The sequence below is a fragment of the Coregonus lavaretus genome (genome assembly GCF_964263955.1).
Source record: "Coregonus lavaretus genome assembly, chromosome: 7".
Classification (NCBI taxonomy): Eukaryota; Metazoa; Chordata; class Actinopteri; order Salmoniformes; family Salmonidae; genus Coregonus; species Coregonus lavaretus.
The window spans coordinates 59,451,886-59,468,644 of NC_139994.1; the positions used below are offsets into that span (position 1 = coordinate 59,451,886).

Sequence of the window (16,759 nt, forward strand, 5' to 3'; positions counted from 1 at the left end):
GGTGAACCAGGCGAGGCAGTCATTTGAGAAAACAAGGCTATTTAGTCTGCCAATAAGAATGCGGTGGTTGACAGAGTCGAAAGCCTTGGCCAGGTCGATGAAGACGGCTGCACAGTACTGTCTATTATCAATCGCGGTTATAATATCGTTTAGGACCTTGAGCGTGGCTGAAGTGCACCCATGACCAGCTCGGAAACCGGATTGCATAGCGGAGAAGGTACGGTGGTATTCGAAATGGTCGGTGATCTGTTTGTTAACTTGGCTTTCAAATACTTTCGAAAGGCAGGGCAGGATGGATATAGGTCTGTAGCAGTTTGGATCTAGAGTGTCACCCCCTTTGAAGAGGGGGATGACCGCGGCAGCTTTCCAATCTCTGGGGATCTCAGACGTTACGAAAGAGAGGTTGAACAGACTAGTAATAGGGGTTGCGACAATTTCGGCGGCTAGTTTTAGAAAGAAAGGTTCCAGATTGTCTAGCCCAGCTGATTTGTAGGGGTCCAGATTTTGCAGCTCTTTCAGAACATCAGCTGTCTGAATTTGTGTGAAGGAGAAGCGGGGGGGGGGCATGGGCAAGTTGCAGCGGAGGGTGCAGAGTTGGTGGCCGGGGTAGTGGTAGCCAGGTGGAAAGCATGGCCAGCCGTAGCAAAATGCTTGTTGAAATTCTCGATTATTGTAGATTTATCGGTGGTGATAGTGTTTCCTAGCCTCAGTGCAGTGGGCAGCTGGGAGGAAGTGCTCTTATTCTCCATGGACTTTACAGTGTCCCAAAACTTTTTGGAGTTAGTGCTACAGGATGCAAATTTCTGTTTGAAAAAGTTAGCCTTTGCTTTCCTGACTGCTTGTGTATATTGGTTCCTAACTTCCCTCAAAAGTTGCATATCGCGGGGGCTATTTGATGCTAATGCAGTACGCCACAGGATGTTTTTGTGCTGGTCAAGGGCAGTCAAGTCTGAGGAGAACCAGGGGCTATATCTGTTCTTAGTTCTGTATTTTTTGAATGGGGCATGTTTATTTAAGATTGAGAGGAAATTACTTTTAAGGAACAACCAGGCATCCTCTACTGACGGAATGACATCTATATCCATCCAGGATACCTGGGCCAGGTCAATTAGGAAGGCCTGCTCGCTAAAGTGTTTTAGGGAGCGTTTGACAGTGAGGGAGCGTTTGACAGTGTATTCCTTAAAGAGGTAGGGTTTCAAGTGTCTCCTGAAAGTGGTCAGTGACTCCGCTGTCCTGTTGTTCCACCATTGGGGTGCCAGAGCAGCGAATAGCTTTGACTGGGCTGAGCGGGAACTGTGCTTCCGTAGAGGTAGGGGGGCTAGCAGGCCAGAGGTGGAGATCACACTCTATTCTTGCACAATATCACTCTTTCTTCATGCAAATTTGAATTCTATGGAAATAGGAAAATGTAAGGCCTTTACAGTGGGGAAAAAAAGTATTTAGTCAGCCACCAATTGTGCAAGTTCTCCCACTTAAAAAGATTAAAAATCCTACAATGTGATTTTCTGGATTTTTTTTCCTCATTTTGTCTGTCATAGTTGACGTGTACCTATGATGAAAATTACAGGCCTCTCTCATCTTTTTAAGTGGAGAACTTGCACAATTGGTGGCTGACTAAATACTTTTTTTCCCCACTGTATGTAGCTATGGATTTCAAAGATCATCTCTAAAACAATGTTCATTATTTTAAAAAAGTATCAAACTTTATTCAAGTTGACATATAATGGATTTTCAAAGATTATTTACAGAAGTTGGAGAAACATTGTGGCACACCAATCATCAGTAGAGAAGGTAATGCCCAGCTGTTGTAATCTGTCTGCAACACACACACACACACACACACACACACACACACACACACACACACACACACACACACACACACACACACACACACACACACACACACACACACACACACACACACAGAGAGAGAGAGATACTGTACATATAAAAGTGTCAAGGTGATTTGAATTGATCGATATTTGATATGTTGATTTGTGCCTTGGTATCTAACCACAGAGATAACACATGGAATAAACACAGTCAAACACGCTTTGATTGTTGTAGGCTATAACTGTAGCTGACAGAACATAAAACACCAAACTGACTGAAACACAAAAACACCAGAGAACGGTTTACAGAGCAGAGTCTCTTTCACAAAAAGCATCTATAAACCACCCACAACGCCATCCTAATCCACTGTCTTCACAGCAGATTCACTTTTCGTACACAACAGATATCCTTCCTCATCTTTCTTGGGTGGAGGTTTAGCAGTAGCCCCAGCCCCCACAGGGGTGGGCAGGTACAGGTTCCCCACTGCGCCCCCCTCGGAATCGAGGTCGTCGTGTCCATCGGCAACCCACTGACTGTGAGTGGCAGCCTCCAGGCCCTGGTTGATGTAGTGGGCCTCCTGGCTGGCCTCCAGCGGCGGCAGCTCACACAGAAGGGCTTTGAGCGTCTCCCCCAGCTCCCTGAAACCAGGCCTGTGTCCCGGCTCCCTATGCCAACAACTCAGCATCACCTCATAACTAAGGGGGAGATGAGAGGTGCAGGGAGAGAGATGAGTAGATATACAGTGCATAAAATTGAGTGAGATGAGAGAGAAAGAAAGAGAGAGAGAGGGGAGAGAGAGGGGGAGGTGAAGAGGGAGAGAGAAAGAGAGAGAAAGAGAGGGAGGGAGGGAGAAAGAGGGAGGGAGGAAGAGAGAAAGAGGGGGGAGGAAGAGAGAAAGAGGGGGGAGGGAGAGAGAGAGAGGGAGGGAGGGAGAGAGGGAGGGATAAATAAATAAAGAGAGAGAGGGGAGGGAGGGAGGGAGAGAGAGGAAGAGGGGGAGAGAGAGAGGGGGGGAGCGAAAGAGAGAGGAATAAGTCAGACAGTGCAGAAAGGAAGAGAGAAGGGGAGAAGAAGATGGATTGAGATCCAGGGATGGAGAGAGGATAAAGGAAAAGGGAGACCCAGTACAGTATCGGAGAGAGGGAAAGGAAGATGGATTTAGAGGGGGAGAGCGAGAGGCAGGGGGAACATATGATTCATTACACAGACAATATCACCTCTTTGTACATGCTCCATATTGCCCAACTCTCAGTTACAGCCTGTCGTGCCAATAAGGCTCACGTTGATTCAGTTAATTAGGGCAACAGAACTACAGGGGAGGTCCAGAAGCTAACCAATAAATATTTGGGGAGAAACCAGGAGCACGTTAGGACCCACTGGGCAGATGTCAGTTCAACGTCTAACTTTGATCAGAGGTGTAAAGTACTTAAGAAAAAATACTTGAAAGTACTACTTAAGTCGTTTTTTGGGGGTATCTGTATTTTACTATTTATATTTTCGACAACCTTTACTTTTACTCCAATACATTCCTGAAGAAAATATGTACTTTTTACTCCATACATTTTCACTGGCACCCAAAAGTACTGGTTACATTTTGAATGCTCAGGCAGGACAGCAATATGGTCTAATTCACGTATCTATTAATATAACGTGTTGCCATCCCTACTGTCTCTGATCTGGAGGACTCACTAAACACAAATACTGCGTTTGTAAATAGTGCTGGCTGTCCGTAAATTTAAAAAACAAGAATATCATGCCATCTGGTTTGCTTAATACAAGGAATTTGATGTATGGCATTTACTTTAACTTTATACTTTTGCTCAAGTATGACAATTTAGTACTTTTTCCATCCACTGTACTTAAGTACATTTAAAACCAGATACTTTTAGACTTTTACTCAAGTGGTATTTTACTGGGTGACTTTCACTTTTATTTGAGTCATTTTCTATTAGGGTATTTTTACTTTTACTCAAGTATGACAATTGAGTACTTTTTCCACCACTGGCTTTGATATACATTTGGTTGAGTTGTCAAAACTAAACTAAAATTTCACCCTGTACTTGGATGTAGGTTAAAAGTTGGGTAAAAAATATACGAAATTCACTTACGTTGATTACTTTTTGCAAATCCAATCAGTTTTCCACATTGATTCAACGTCATCACATTACATTTTTTGGTTGAAATGACGTGGAAACAACATTGATTCAACCAGTTTCTGCCCAGTGGGGTACAAACGTGGCCCACGTTGTCAACTACTCTGTGTGAATCTGTAAACTGAAGTTTTCACTAAATACAGCTACACATTCAAATGATGTATGAATGTTAATGCAAAACATTCTCAATTAATTATTGCACTCACACATTACATTGTAAACAGAGGCTAGTGGTTACCATATCTACATTCACTAGATCAGTGCTTGTGAACTTGAGCTACATCCCCCCACTGATTCCATAACAAGTGAGGTCACACTTCTAAACTAGACAAAAATAAAGTGAGGACTAACAGTTTGTCATCACACTCAGGAGGCTTGAGTCTGTGTCCAGCGTTCAGCAGCTCCAGGAGCTCATAGTTGTGGACCCCAGGATACGGTGTCCTTCCCCTGGACACTATCTCCCACATGGTGACCCCAAATGACCACTGTAGTAAAGGGGCACACACACACACATACACACTTTCTTCAATTTAAACATGCATTGACATTATAACACCAAGTTATCTTTATGATCAATCTCTGCTAGCTTCAGTAATGAGTAGCAACCAGAGTTTGTCCAGGTCAGGTCACACTGCTGGTCCTAGTGATGGGTCAGTCAGATGTCATGCCAGTCATCTCTTAGTCATATGTGACTTACCACGTCACTCTTGCTGGTAGAGATGGACTCTGATAGGCTCTCTATGGCCATCCACTTGACTGGCATGCGGATAGCCACTGTCTGTCTGTAGTAGTTGTTGCTGTATATCTTCTTGGAGAGGCCGAAGTCAGCCACACACACACGCAAGTCGTCCCCCAACCTGGGAAAGACACACACACACACAAGTCATCCCTCAACCCGGGAAAGACACACATACACACACAAGTCATCCCTCAACCTGGGAAAGACACACACACACACACACACAAGTCATCCCTCAACCTGGGAAAGACACACACACACACACAAGTCATCCCTCAACCTGGGAAAGACACACACACACAGTCATCCCTCAACCTGGGAAAGACACACACACACACACACACACAAGTCATCCCCCAACCTGGGAAAGACACACACACACACAAGTCATCCCCCAACCTGGGAAAGGCACACACACGAGAGCAGACACACACAGATACACACACAGCAAGTCTGACTGGTAGTCAACTACGTTATGCACTATTTATTAATATGTACTTACAGCTACAAAGAAAACATGTTTAATATTGCATGATCATCTGTATGCCTATTCATTGTGACAAGGCTTTGTTTCAATTGATTTACCAACCACTGTATCCATCCATCCCACTATCCTGATATCAATCTGTGGCTTGGTACCATGTCCTCGAAGGCCTGGAAGAACCTTACCCATCCTCTGAACATGTTGGTAGGTTCCATCTTATAGTATGCCCTTAGCTGAATACCAGTGGTGTGGACATAGATCAGTGTTGGCTCATAATAATGGCTGGAACGGAGCAAATGGAATGGCACCAAACCATGTGTTTGATACCATTCCACTGATTCCACTCCAGCCATTACCACGAGGCCGTCCTCCCCAATTAAGGTGCCACCGACCTCCTGTGACATAGATGCAGTCTTCCTTTGAACAAAGAGGCCTTCCCTGAGGCTCCCATGTAAGGACACCCTGATTGACTGGCACGCCCTGGTGGACTTACATGCAGTTGCGTGCAGCCAGGTCCCTGTGCAAAAAGCCCTGTGAACTCAGATACTCCATCCCTGCTGCAATGTCAACCATGAAGCGCAGAAGACTCTGGTGAGGCACAAACTGTGAGGAGGGAAGAGGAATTCATTTAGATTATACATATTAGTCAGAGACTGTGTACGTGTGATGTGCGTCCTTTGTGTCCATGCCTCTTTGTGTATGTGTGTGCGTGCGTGCGTGTGTGTGTATGTGTGTGCGTGCGTGTGTATGTGTGTGCGTGTGTGTGTCTCACCATGGGAATATCCCCGTAACGGGCAGCGATGAGGAACCGGCGCAGGTCTCCATGCTTCATGAAGGGTAGGATCACCAGAGGGACTGGCAGAGGAGAATCCTGCTCATGCTGCAGAGTGACCCCTGCAGGACAAACACAGATACTTTCAGAGGATGCCAATATTCCAACTTTCAGAGGATGCCAATATTCCAACTTTCAGAGGATGCCAATATTCCAACTTTCAGAGGATGCCAGTATTGCAACAAGAATTTGAATGATGAATGGAATGTTGAATGATAGCATTAAAGTCGGCATTAAAATACGTTACAGAGTAAGGTGAGCTAATAGGGGCGTCTTACCAAGAAGTTTGACAACGTTGTTATGGTCAAAGTGCTGCATGATCTCTGCTTCCTTCAGAAACGAGTCTAAATCCTCCTGACTGTGTAGTCCAACTGAAGCCACACAGGGAGAATATATCCAGTATAAACTATACAAACTACAGGTAGCAGGTGGCACCTTCATTGGTGAGGACGGGCTCATTAATGGCTGGAATGGAATCAATGGAATAGTATCGAACATATCGGTTCCCCTGTGTTTGATAACATTCCATTCACTCCATTCAAGCCATTATTATGAGCCGTCCTCCTCTCTGCAGCCTCCTGTGCTACAGACGTACAGTACTAAGAAATAGGCTGCATTAATGTTACATGGGAATAATTCAAGATATCCATTCATGTTACATGGGGATAATTCAAGATATCCATTAATGTTACATGGGAATAATTCAATATATCCATTAATGTTACATGGGCATAATTCAATATATCCATTAATGTTACATGGGCATAATTCAAGATATCCATTCATGTTACATGGGAATAATTCAAGATATCCATTCATGTTACATGGGAATAATTCAAGATATCCATTAATGTTACATGGGAATAATTCAAGATATCCATTAACGTTACATGGGAATAATTCAAGATATCCATTCATGTTACATGGGGATAATTAAAGATATCCATTAATGTTACATGGGAATAATTCAATATATCCATTAATGTTACATGGGAATAATTCAAGATATCCATTAATGTTACATGGGAATAATTCAAGATATCCATTAATGTTACATGGGAATAATTCAAGATATCCATTAATGTTACATGGGAATAATTCAAGATATCCATTAATGTTACATGGGAATAATTCAATATATCCATTCATGTTACATGGGAATAATTCAAGATATCCATTCATGTTACATGGGAATAATTCAAGATATCCATTCATGTTACATGGGAATAATTCAAGATATCCATTCATGTTACATGGGAATAATTCAAGATATCCATTAATGTTACATGGGAATAATTCAAGATATCCATTAACGTTACATGGGAATAATTCAAGATATCCATTCATGTTACATGGGAATAATTCAATATACAGTGGGGAAAAAAAGTATTTAGTCAGCCACCAATTGTGCAAGTTCTCCCACTTAAAAAGATGAGAGAGGCCTGTAATTTTCATCATAGGTACACGTCAACTATAACAGACAAATTGAGATTTTTTTTTCCAGAAAATCACATTATAGGACTTTTTATGAATTTATTTGCAAATTATGGTGGAAAATAAGTATTTGGTCACCTACAAACAAGCAAGATTTCTGGCTCTCACAGACCTGTAGCTTCTTCTTTAAGAGGCTCCTCTGTCCTCCACTTGTTACCTGTATTAATGGCACCTGTTTGAACTTGTTATCAGTATAAAAGACACCTGTCCACAACCTCAAACAGTCACACTCCAAACTCCACTATGGCCAAGACCAAAGAGCTGTCAAAGGACACCAGAAACAAAATTGTAGACCTGCACCAGGCTGGGAAGACTGAATCTGCAATAGGTAAGCAGCTTGGTTTGAAGAAATCAACTGTGGGAGCAATTATTAGGAAATGGAAGACATACAAGACCACTGATAATCTCCCTCGATCTGGGGCTCCACGCAAGATCTCACCCCGTGGGGTCAAAATGATCACAAGAACGGTGAGCAAAAATCCCAGAACCACACGGGGGGACCTAGTGAATGACCTGCAGAGAGCTGGGACCAAAGTAACAAAGCCTACCATCAGTAACACACTACGCCGTCAGGGACTCAAATCCTGCAGTGCCAGACGTGTCCCCCTGCTTAAGCCAGTACATGTCCAGGCCCGTCTGAAGTTTGCTAGAGTGCATTTGGATGATCCAGAAGAGGATTGGGAGAATGTCAGATGAAACCAAAATATATAACTTTTTGGTAAAAACTCAACTCGTCGTGTTTGGAGGACAAAGAATGCTGAGTTGCATCCAAAGAACACCATACCTACTGTGAAGCATGGGGGTGGAAACATCATGCTTTGGGGCTGTTTTTCTGCAAAGGGACCAGGACGACTGATCCGTGTAAAGGAAAGAATGAATGGGGCCATGTATCGTCAGATTTTAAGTGAAAACCTCCTTCCATCAGCAAGGGCATTGAAGATGAAACATGGCTGGGTCTTTCAGCATGACAATGATCCCAAACACACCGCCCGGGCAACGAAGGAGTGGCTTCGTAAGAAGCATTTCAAGGTCCTGGAGTGGCCTAGCCAGTCTCCAGATCTCAACCCCATAGAAAATCTTTGGAGGGAGTTGAAAGTCCGTGTTGCCCAGCGACAGCCCCAAAACATCACTGCTCTAGAGGAGATCTGCATGGAGGAATGAGCCAAAATACCAGCAACAGTGTGTGAAAACCTTGTGAAGATTTACAGAAAACGTTTGACCTGTGTCATTGCCAACAAAGGATATATAACAAAGTATTGAGAAACTTTTGTTATTGACCAAATACTTATTTTCCACCATAATTTGCAAATAAATTCATAAAAAATCCTACAATGTGATTTTATGGATTTTTTTTCTCATTTTGTCTGTCATAGTTGACGTGTACCTATGATGAAAATTACAGGCCTCTCTCATCTTTTTAAGTGGGAGAACTTGCACAATTGGTGGCTGACTAAATACTTTTTTCCCCCACTGTATCCATTAATGTTATATGGGCATAATTCAAGATATCCATTCATGTTACATGGGGATAATTCAAGATATCCATTCATGTTACATGGGAATAATTCAAGATATCCATTCATGTTACATGGGAATAATTCAAGATATCCATTAATGTTACATGGGAATAATTCAAGATATCCATTAATGTTGCATGGGAATAATTCAAGATATCCATTAACGTTACATGGGAATAATTCAAGATATCCATTCATGTTACATGGGAATAATTCAAGATATCCATTAATGTTACATGGGAATAATTCAAGATATCCATTAATGTTACATGGGGATAATTCAAGATATCCATTCATGTTACATGGGAATAATTCAAGATATCCATTAATGTTACATGGGAATAATTCAAGATATCCATTAATGTTACATGGGAATAATTCAAGATATCCATTAACGTTACATGGGAATAATTCAAGATATCCATTAATGTTACATGGGAATAATTCAAGATATCCATTAACGTTACATGGGAATAATTCAAGATATCCATTAATGTTACATGGGAATAATTCAAGATATCCATTAATGTTACATGGGGATAATTCAAGATATCCATTCATGTTACATGGGAATAATTCAAGATATCCATTAATGTTACATGGGAATAATTCAAGATATCCATTAATGTTACATGGGAATAATTCAAGATATCCATTAACGTTACATGGGAATAATTCAAGATATCCATTAATGTTACATGGGAATAATTCAAGATATCCATTAACGTTACATGGGAATAATTCAAGATATCCATTCATGTTACATGGGGATAATTCAAGATATCCATTAATGTTACATGGGAATAATTCAAGATATCCATTAATGTTACATGGGAATAATTCAAGATATCCATTAATGTTACATGGGGATAATTCAAGATATCCTTTCATGTTACATGGGAATAATTCAAGATATCCATTAATGTTACATGGGAATAATTAAAGATATCCATTAATGTTACATGGGGATAATTAAAGATATCCATTCATGTTACATGGGAATAATTCAAGATATCCATTAATGTTACATGGGGATAATTCAAGATATCCATTAATGTTACATGGGGATAATTCAAGATATCCATTCATGTTACATGGGGATAATTCAAGATATCCATTCATGTTACATGGGGATAATTCAAGATATCCATTAACGTTACATGGGGATAATTCAAGATATCCATTAACGTTACATGGGGATAATTTAAGATATCCATTCATGTTACATGGAAATAATTCAAGATATCCATTCATGTTACATGGGGATAATTCAAGATATCCATTAACGTTACATGGGGATAATTCAAGATATCCATTAACGTTACATGGGGATAATTTAAGATATCCATTAACGTTACATGGGGATAATTTAAGATATCCATTAACGTCACATGGGAATAATTCAAGATATCCATTCATGTTACATGGGGATAATTCAAGATATCCATTAATGTTAAATGGGGATAATTCAAGATATCCATTAATGTTACATGGGAATAATTCAAGATATCCATTAATGTTACATGGGAATAATTCAAGATATCCATTAATGTTACATGGGAATAATTCAAGATATCCATTAACGTTACATGGGAATAATTCAAGATATCCATTAATGTTACATGGGAATAATTCAAGATATCCATTAACGTTACATGGGAATAATTCAAGATATCCATTCATGTTACATGGGGATAATTCAAGATATCCATTAATGTTACATGGGAATAATTCAAGATATCCATTAATGTTACATGGGAATAATTCAAGATATCCATTAATGTTACATGGGGATAATTCAAGATATCCTTTCATGTTACATGGGAATAATTCAAGATATCCATTAATGTTACATGGGAATAATTAAAGATATCCATTAATGTTACATGGGGATAATTAAAGATATCCATTCATGTTACATGGGAATAATTCAAGATATCCATTAATGTTACATGGGGATAATTCAAGATATCCATTAATGTTACATGGGGATAATTCAAGATATCCATTCATGTTACATGGGGATAATTCAAGATATCCATTCATGTTACATGGGGATAATTCAAGATATCCATTAACGTTACATGGGGATAATTCAAGATATCCATTAACGTTACATGGGGATAATTTAAGATATCCATTCATGTTACATGGAAATAATTCAAGATATCCATTCATGTTACATGGGGATAATTCAAGATATCCATTAACGTTACATGGGGATAATTCAAGATATCCATTAACGTTACATGGGGATAATTTAAGATATCCATTAACGTTACATGGGGATAATTTAAGATATCCATTAACGTCACATGGGAATAATTCAAGATATCCATTAATGTTACATGGGGATAATTCAAGATATCCATTAATGTTAAATGGGGATAATTCAAGATATCCATTAATGTTAAATGGGGATAATTCCCTGAATGATGCGTACCTCTCATGGTCTTGACAGCTACTTTGATGTCCATCCCTTCCTCTTGAGTAAAGATCCCCTCGTAGACAGAGCCAAACTCTCCTGGAGGTGCAGTCAGTCAAAACACATTATAATTCACTAAAAACATGCTTCATTATCAGGATATATCAATCAGAGGTAGAATAGAACAACAGGCTGTAGAATAGAATAGTCTCCTTGACTGACCAGCTCCCAGCTCCTTTCCCAGGGTCAGCAGGTTCCTGTCCACCAGGACATCCCTCAGACTGGTCAGTAGTCTGTCACTAACACCCTCCAGCAACTGGACCACACCAGGTACCACCAGCACTATAGGAGAAAAGGGAGAGGGGGGAGTCCAACGGGAACACAACACTGTTATCTACATGGATAGGACTGTCAAATTAACTAGCTGAGTCAAATACTGTGTCTACTGTTTATAGTGAATTGTTGGCAGTTTTAGACTCACTGTTGACTTCCTGAGGGGCAGCGTGTGGGTTCTCATTACGACAATAGGTCACACCTGTGTGAAAAGGCAGCAGCTCCACCTGCTGGTCTTCACTGGAAAATAAATATATATCAACGTCTACATCCAAGCTAGATCACAAAGGCCGCAAAGGCTCTGTCCCCAGCAGAGGCTGGTGGGAGGAGCTATAGGAGGACGGGCTCATTGTAATGTCTGGAATGGAAGTTATGGAATGGAGTCAAACGTGGTTTCCATATGTTTGATACCGTTCCAATAAATCCATTCCAGACATTACAATGAGCCCATCCTCCTATAGCTCCTCCCACCAGCCTCCTCTGGTTCCCAGGTGGGTATTCCGGTTGACCTGATCTTGGTGTATTTACCTGATCTTGGTGTATTTACCTGATCATGGTGTATTTACCTGATCTTGGTGTATTTACCTGAGCTTGGTGTATTTACCTGATCTTGGTGTATTTACCTGAGCTTGGTGTATTTACCTGAGCTTGGTGTATTTACCTGATCTTGGTGTATTTACCTGAGCTTGGTGTATTTACCTGATCTTGGTGTATTTACCTGAGCTTGGTGTATTTACCTGATCTTGGTGTATTTACCTGAGCTTGGTGTATTTACCTGAGCTTGGTGTATTTACCTGAGCTTGGTGTATTTACCTGAGCTTGGTGTATTTACCTGATCTTGGTGTATTTACCTGAGCTTGGTGTATTTACCTGATCTTGGTGTATTTACCTGAGCTTGGTGTATTTACCTGATCTTGGTGTATTTACCTGAGCTTGGTGTATTTACCTGATCTTGGTGTATTTACCTGAGCTTGGTGTATTTACCTGATCTTGGTGTATTTACCTGAGCTTGGTGTATTTACCTGAGCTTGGTGTATTTACCTGATCTTGGTGTATTTACCTGAGCTTGGTGTATTTACCTGAGCTTGGTGTATCTGCGTCGCAGAGAATAAACAGCAGCAGGGACCAGAACAAAGAGCAGAAGGACTCCCAGTAGAGCTCCTATGATCACCCAGGGAGAGGGACCCTCCACAGGGGAGCGGTGGGGATCCAGGGAGAAGGGACCAGGGGTGTTTATCTCTAAAGATTTCCCTGTAGACAGACAGATATATTCACATGCGCACACACATAAACACACACATATATAATTTAAAGTGGGTTGGATTCATATCTGTCCTGACATTCCATGTCCTTCTATATAAAAAGGAAAAGAGCTACATCTATTATCCATAACCTTACATGTGTGCACAGTGCATGAATTATCAGCATAGTGAGGCTTTTAACAACCAAGGTTAGTGCTCTGAGTCATGCTTATCTTTAAGCAGCGTTTATTAGCAACAGACGTTTTAGTTGTGTTAATATACCGTGACAGCAATGCCCATGTGATGACATCATGTTGTGATGTGATAACGGTATGATCACAGTAGGACGGTACAATCCTTATCATGATCATGACTCACACATTCATCCTTAGTTTCAACCAATCAGCATTCAGGATTAGACCCACCCCATTGTATCAGCATCAGCAGTTACAGCTGTGTTAGAATGAGGTAGTAGTAATGACCATACATGCGATGACATCATCCAGACAGACTCACATCTATGAATGATTATGGTTACTACTGATGACGCTGCTGCTGCTACACCCTGGTGGAATGACACGTCATTACTGGCCCGGACCGACAGCCGGTAGTCCGACCGTGGGCTGACCCCTGTGAGGTTGACTGCAGTGACGGTCAGCCCCGCTGAGGCAGGGAGAAAGATGACTGCCTCCCCACACACCGCCCACTGACCATCAGTCCCTCCCTCCCTCTCCGAGCATTCCACGCCATACGTCACCTCCTGCCTCCCCCCCAGGTCAATGGGAGGGTCCCAAAGCAGAGTCAGCATTGAGTCGTTGAGGCGCTGGACTGTTACATTTACAGGAGCAGAGGGGGGTCCTGTGGAAGAGAAATACTAAATGCCAAACAGCTCGAGAGATTATAGATAGAAGAAAATTAGGCCATGAAAAAAACATGGTTGTCATCTACAAACATTTTCCCCATTGTGTCAATAAGATTCATGAATGACTCTCTCGGACTCCTCCAATATGGCACATCCTTATTCAATTCAATCAAGTTGTTGAACTATTTACTACATTCTACACAACTCATCCATAAATAAACATACAGTGTATATGCAAATTAATTAGATCTTGTTTGATAAAAATGACAAAAATAAAGTGGTTTGAGGAACTCGGTCGGAGTGTCTTACGTGTGCATCCCATGACATACGGGTCACCCGGGAGGCGGAAGTAGCCCTGACCACAGTCACACCCTTCTGCACCCTCCCCGTCCGTCTTGCTATTGGGTGGACAGGAGCGACAACCCCCACTCTCATTGGCTGCCTTGTAGTATCCAGTTCTACAGGCTGTTGGAAGAAACCCAAATAAATCTGTCAAGGCTACTACACAGATAAACAGCTAGCCCTTATAAGATACATGGGGCCAGGAGCTTTTGCCGACTACACGACCTGACCGGGAAAAACTCCTGGCCCAAAAAATATACTGTGTATCTACGAGACTCAAAGTCATCTTGGTGGTATGTTTCTGGATAGTCTTCACCTACCTTCACAAGAGTCCCCCTTTTCTTGGTGACCGGGAGCGCAAGTGCACCCCCCTTGCAGTGGACCCCACGCCCCGTTCGCCTGGCACTCCCTCTGAGGGGGGTCCACCTGCCCCTCCACCCCCACGGCCCCCTCCACACAGGACCCTGTCAATGGCCCCGCTCCTGCAGACGCTCCCTCAAAGCCAACCAGGTGGCTGACCAACCAAGGGCATCTTCTGTAGTACAGCCTCACAGAGACTAGGAAGATGCACCGGCCTGAGTAGGTGAATCCAAGATGGAAGCCGTCGTGTGAGAGAGGCTCCGTGTTTAACACTAATCCCAGGCTGTTGTTAAGGTACTCCTTGATCTGATGCACTTCTGTTGTGGCGCTGAAAGTCTGCAATGCTTGGAGATGGAGGGGATTCTGGGATTCACTAAATTTGGACAGTGGAGAGTCTGATTCCAGAAGGTGGACCTGGAGTGGACTCAGCTGATTGGAGGATGACTCCTCTTCCTGAGCGAATTGTAGGTCCAATAGCAGGTGCAGGGCATCCTTCCGTGCAATCCAATGAGTCAATAGTGATCTGCGTTTGTTGTTGACAGCGCAGGCTTGATAGACTGGGACTTGGGTCTCTGAACCTATCTTCAGTGATTTCTCACTCCACTGTGTAGTGACACGAGAGGATGATACAGCATGTTATTAGGCATACAGCTATAGGCCTACTAAAGGACAGTGCCAAAAACACCAGGGGTCAGTTTCCTGCATACAGATTTAACCAAGTAATGGACTAAAAAGCACCTTCAACAGAGATTCTCATGCTTAATCTGTGTCAGGGAAACCGGCCCAAAAATGTATTTCATGAATGATCTATAGAGTAACTGGTCTAAACCTCCACAGCATCTACTGTTTCTGCTAGGCATAGAGAGCCCACTCTACTTACTGCTTTGAGTTTTGGATAAGATGTCCATTTCAGACTGGCCTGTTTGACTGAGTTGAAGAGCTCCACTGAAAGGAAGAGAGGATTGAGGGGGACAGAGGCGGGAAAGAAGGGAGAGGATGGGAAGTGAAAAGTGGTTTACATTAACCATAATGTGAGAGCATTGCAGCTGTCAAAGAATGTGGTGTTCTGGCAGGAAATCTAAATACTGTAAAGTGACAGTCTATTTACATTATACAAAACTCCCTTACCTCCTTTCGCTTCTATTTTTTAAAAGGATAAATAAAAGTATGATTTGATTCATTTTAGCAGTGTAATGTGCAACACAGTAGCATATTACTACAGGAGAATTGAAAAGAAAACGATTGTTAATCTGAAAATATTATCAAATATACAGTACATACTATTTACGTGCATAGTCAAAGTATACACAGCAACGTATATCATTCAGAAGTCATCTTGGACATCTGAATGAATGATTTACCTTCTCCGGAGATTGGTTGCGCAAAGGTGCCGCCACAGTATACGCAAAACCAAAGTACCACATTCCACCTGACTGCCGACATAGTCCGCACACTTCCCAGTCTTCTCAAATTCTGTCAAAATTAATCAGAACGATGAAGAGGTGCTATTATGACGAAGTTTTAACAGGAACCACCTTTTCCACAATGCATTTGGTCTGTAAGACGTCTATAGCTAAACTGGGCAAATATTTTGGTCATATTGCGATGGCAGAGCCTCCTACTGCCTGGAATCCTCCGTTTGACCATAAGAATGTCGCTACGCCTGAAGGCTAATACATTACTTGTGTTCCCTCCTCCAGCCACCCCTTGGTAGAATAACAAAATGACAGAAAGGAAGATTAGTGCTGAGGCCTGAAGTTCATAACATCCGTCCTGTCACTCAAATATCCTGTAGTAGTAGCTACATTAAAAGTGCACAGATACCTAACCTAGTCTTACCCTCTTTATCAAAATAATTTCATAATTTCATTTTGCTGAATAATTTTCTATTAGAAGAATTTAAATTAGAAGAATATTCTATTTCTGAAAGTGTCAGTTGGGGGGCTGTCACTGTTTTTGTTGTCTCTGTTGTTGTTTTTGTTGATGATGATCAACCAATCAAATATTATTTTATGATTATTTATGGAGATGATTATCAGTTTGTAAACTTCAACAAGCATGTTAGAAATGTGTAAAAACACTCATCCAATTGTCATACTTGAGTAAAAGTAAAGATACAGTGGGGGAAAAAAGTATTTAGT

The 16,759-nt window shown here is 41.6% G+C and overlaps 1 protein-coding gene across 1 annotated transcript; it reads right to left on the bottom strand.

Annotated features, from left to right (window-relative positions):
• Window positions 1-1,729: 1,729 nt before the first annotated feature.
• Window positions 1,730-16,299, bottom strand: LOC311131799 (ephrin type-A receptor 3). The gene is made up of 15 exons (XM_084164929.1): window positions 15,980-16,299; window positions 15,499-15,563; window positions 14,579-15,221; window positions 14,226-14,381; window positions 13,571-13,912; window positions 12,893-13,064; window positions 11,962-12,053; window positions 11,703-11,822; window positions 11,499-11,579; window positions 6,323-6,415; window positions 5,985-6,106; window positions 5,706-5,815; window positions 4,687-4,846; window positions 4,341-4,474; window positions 1,730-2,531 (listed from the first exon to the last, which is right to left on the bottom strand). Exons 1-15 carry the CDS (start codon window positions 16,059-16,061, stop codon window positions 2,195-2,197), a joined length of 2,709 nt encoding a protein of 902 aa, XP_084021055.1. The 5' UTR covers window positions 16,062-16,299; the 3' UTR covers window positions 1,730-2,194.
• Window positions 16,300-16,759: the final 460 nt, after the last annotated feature.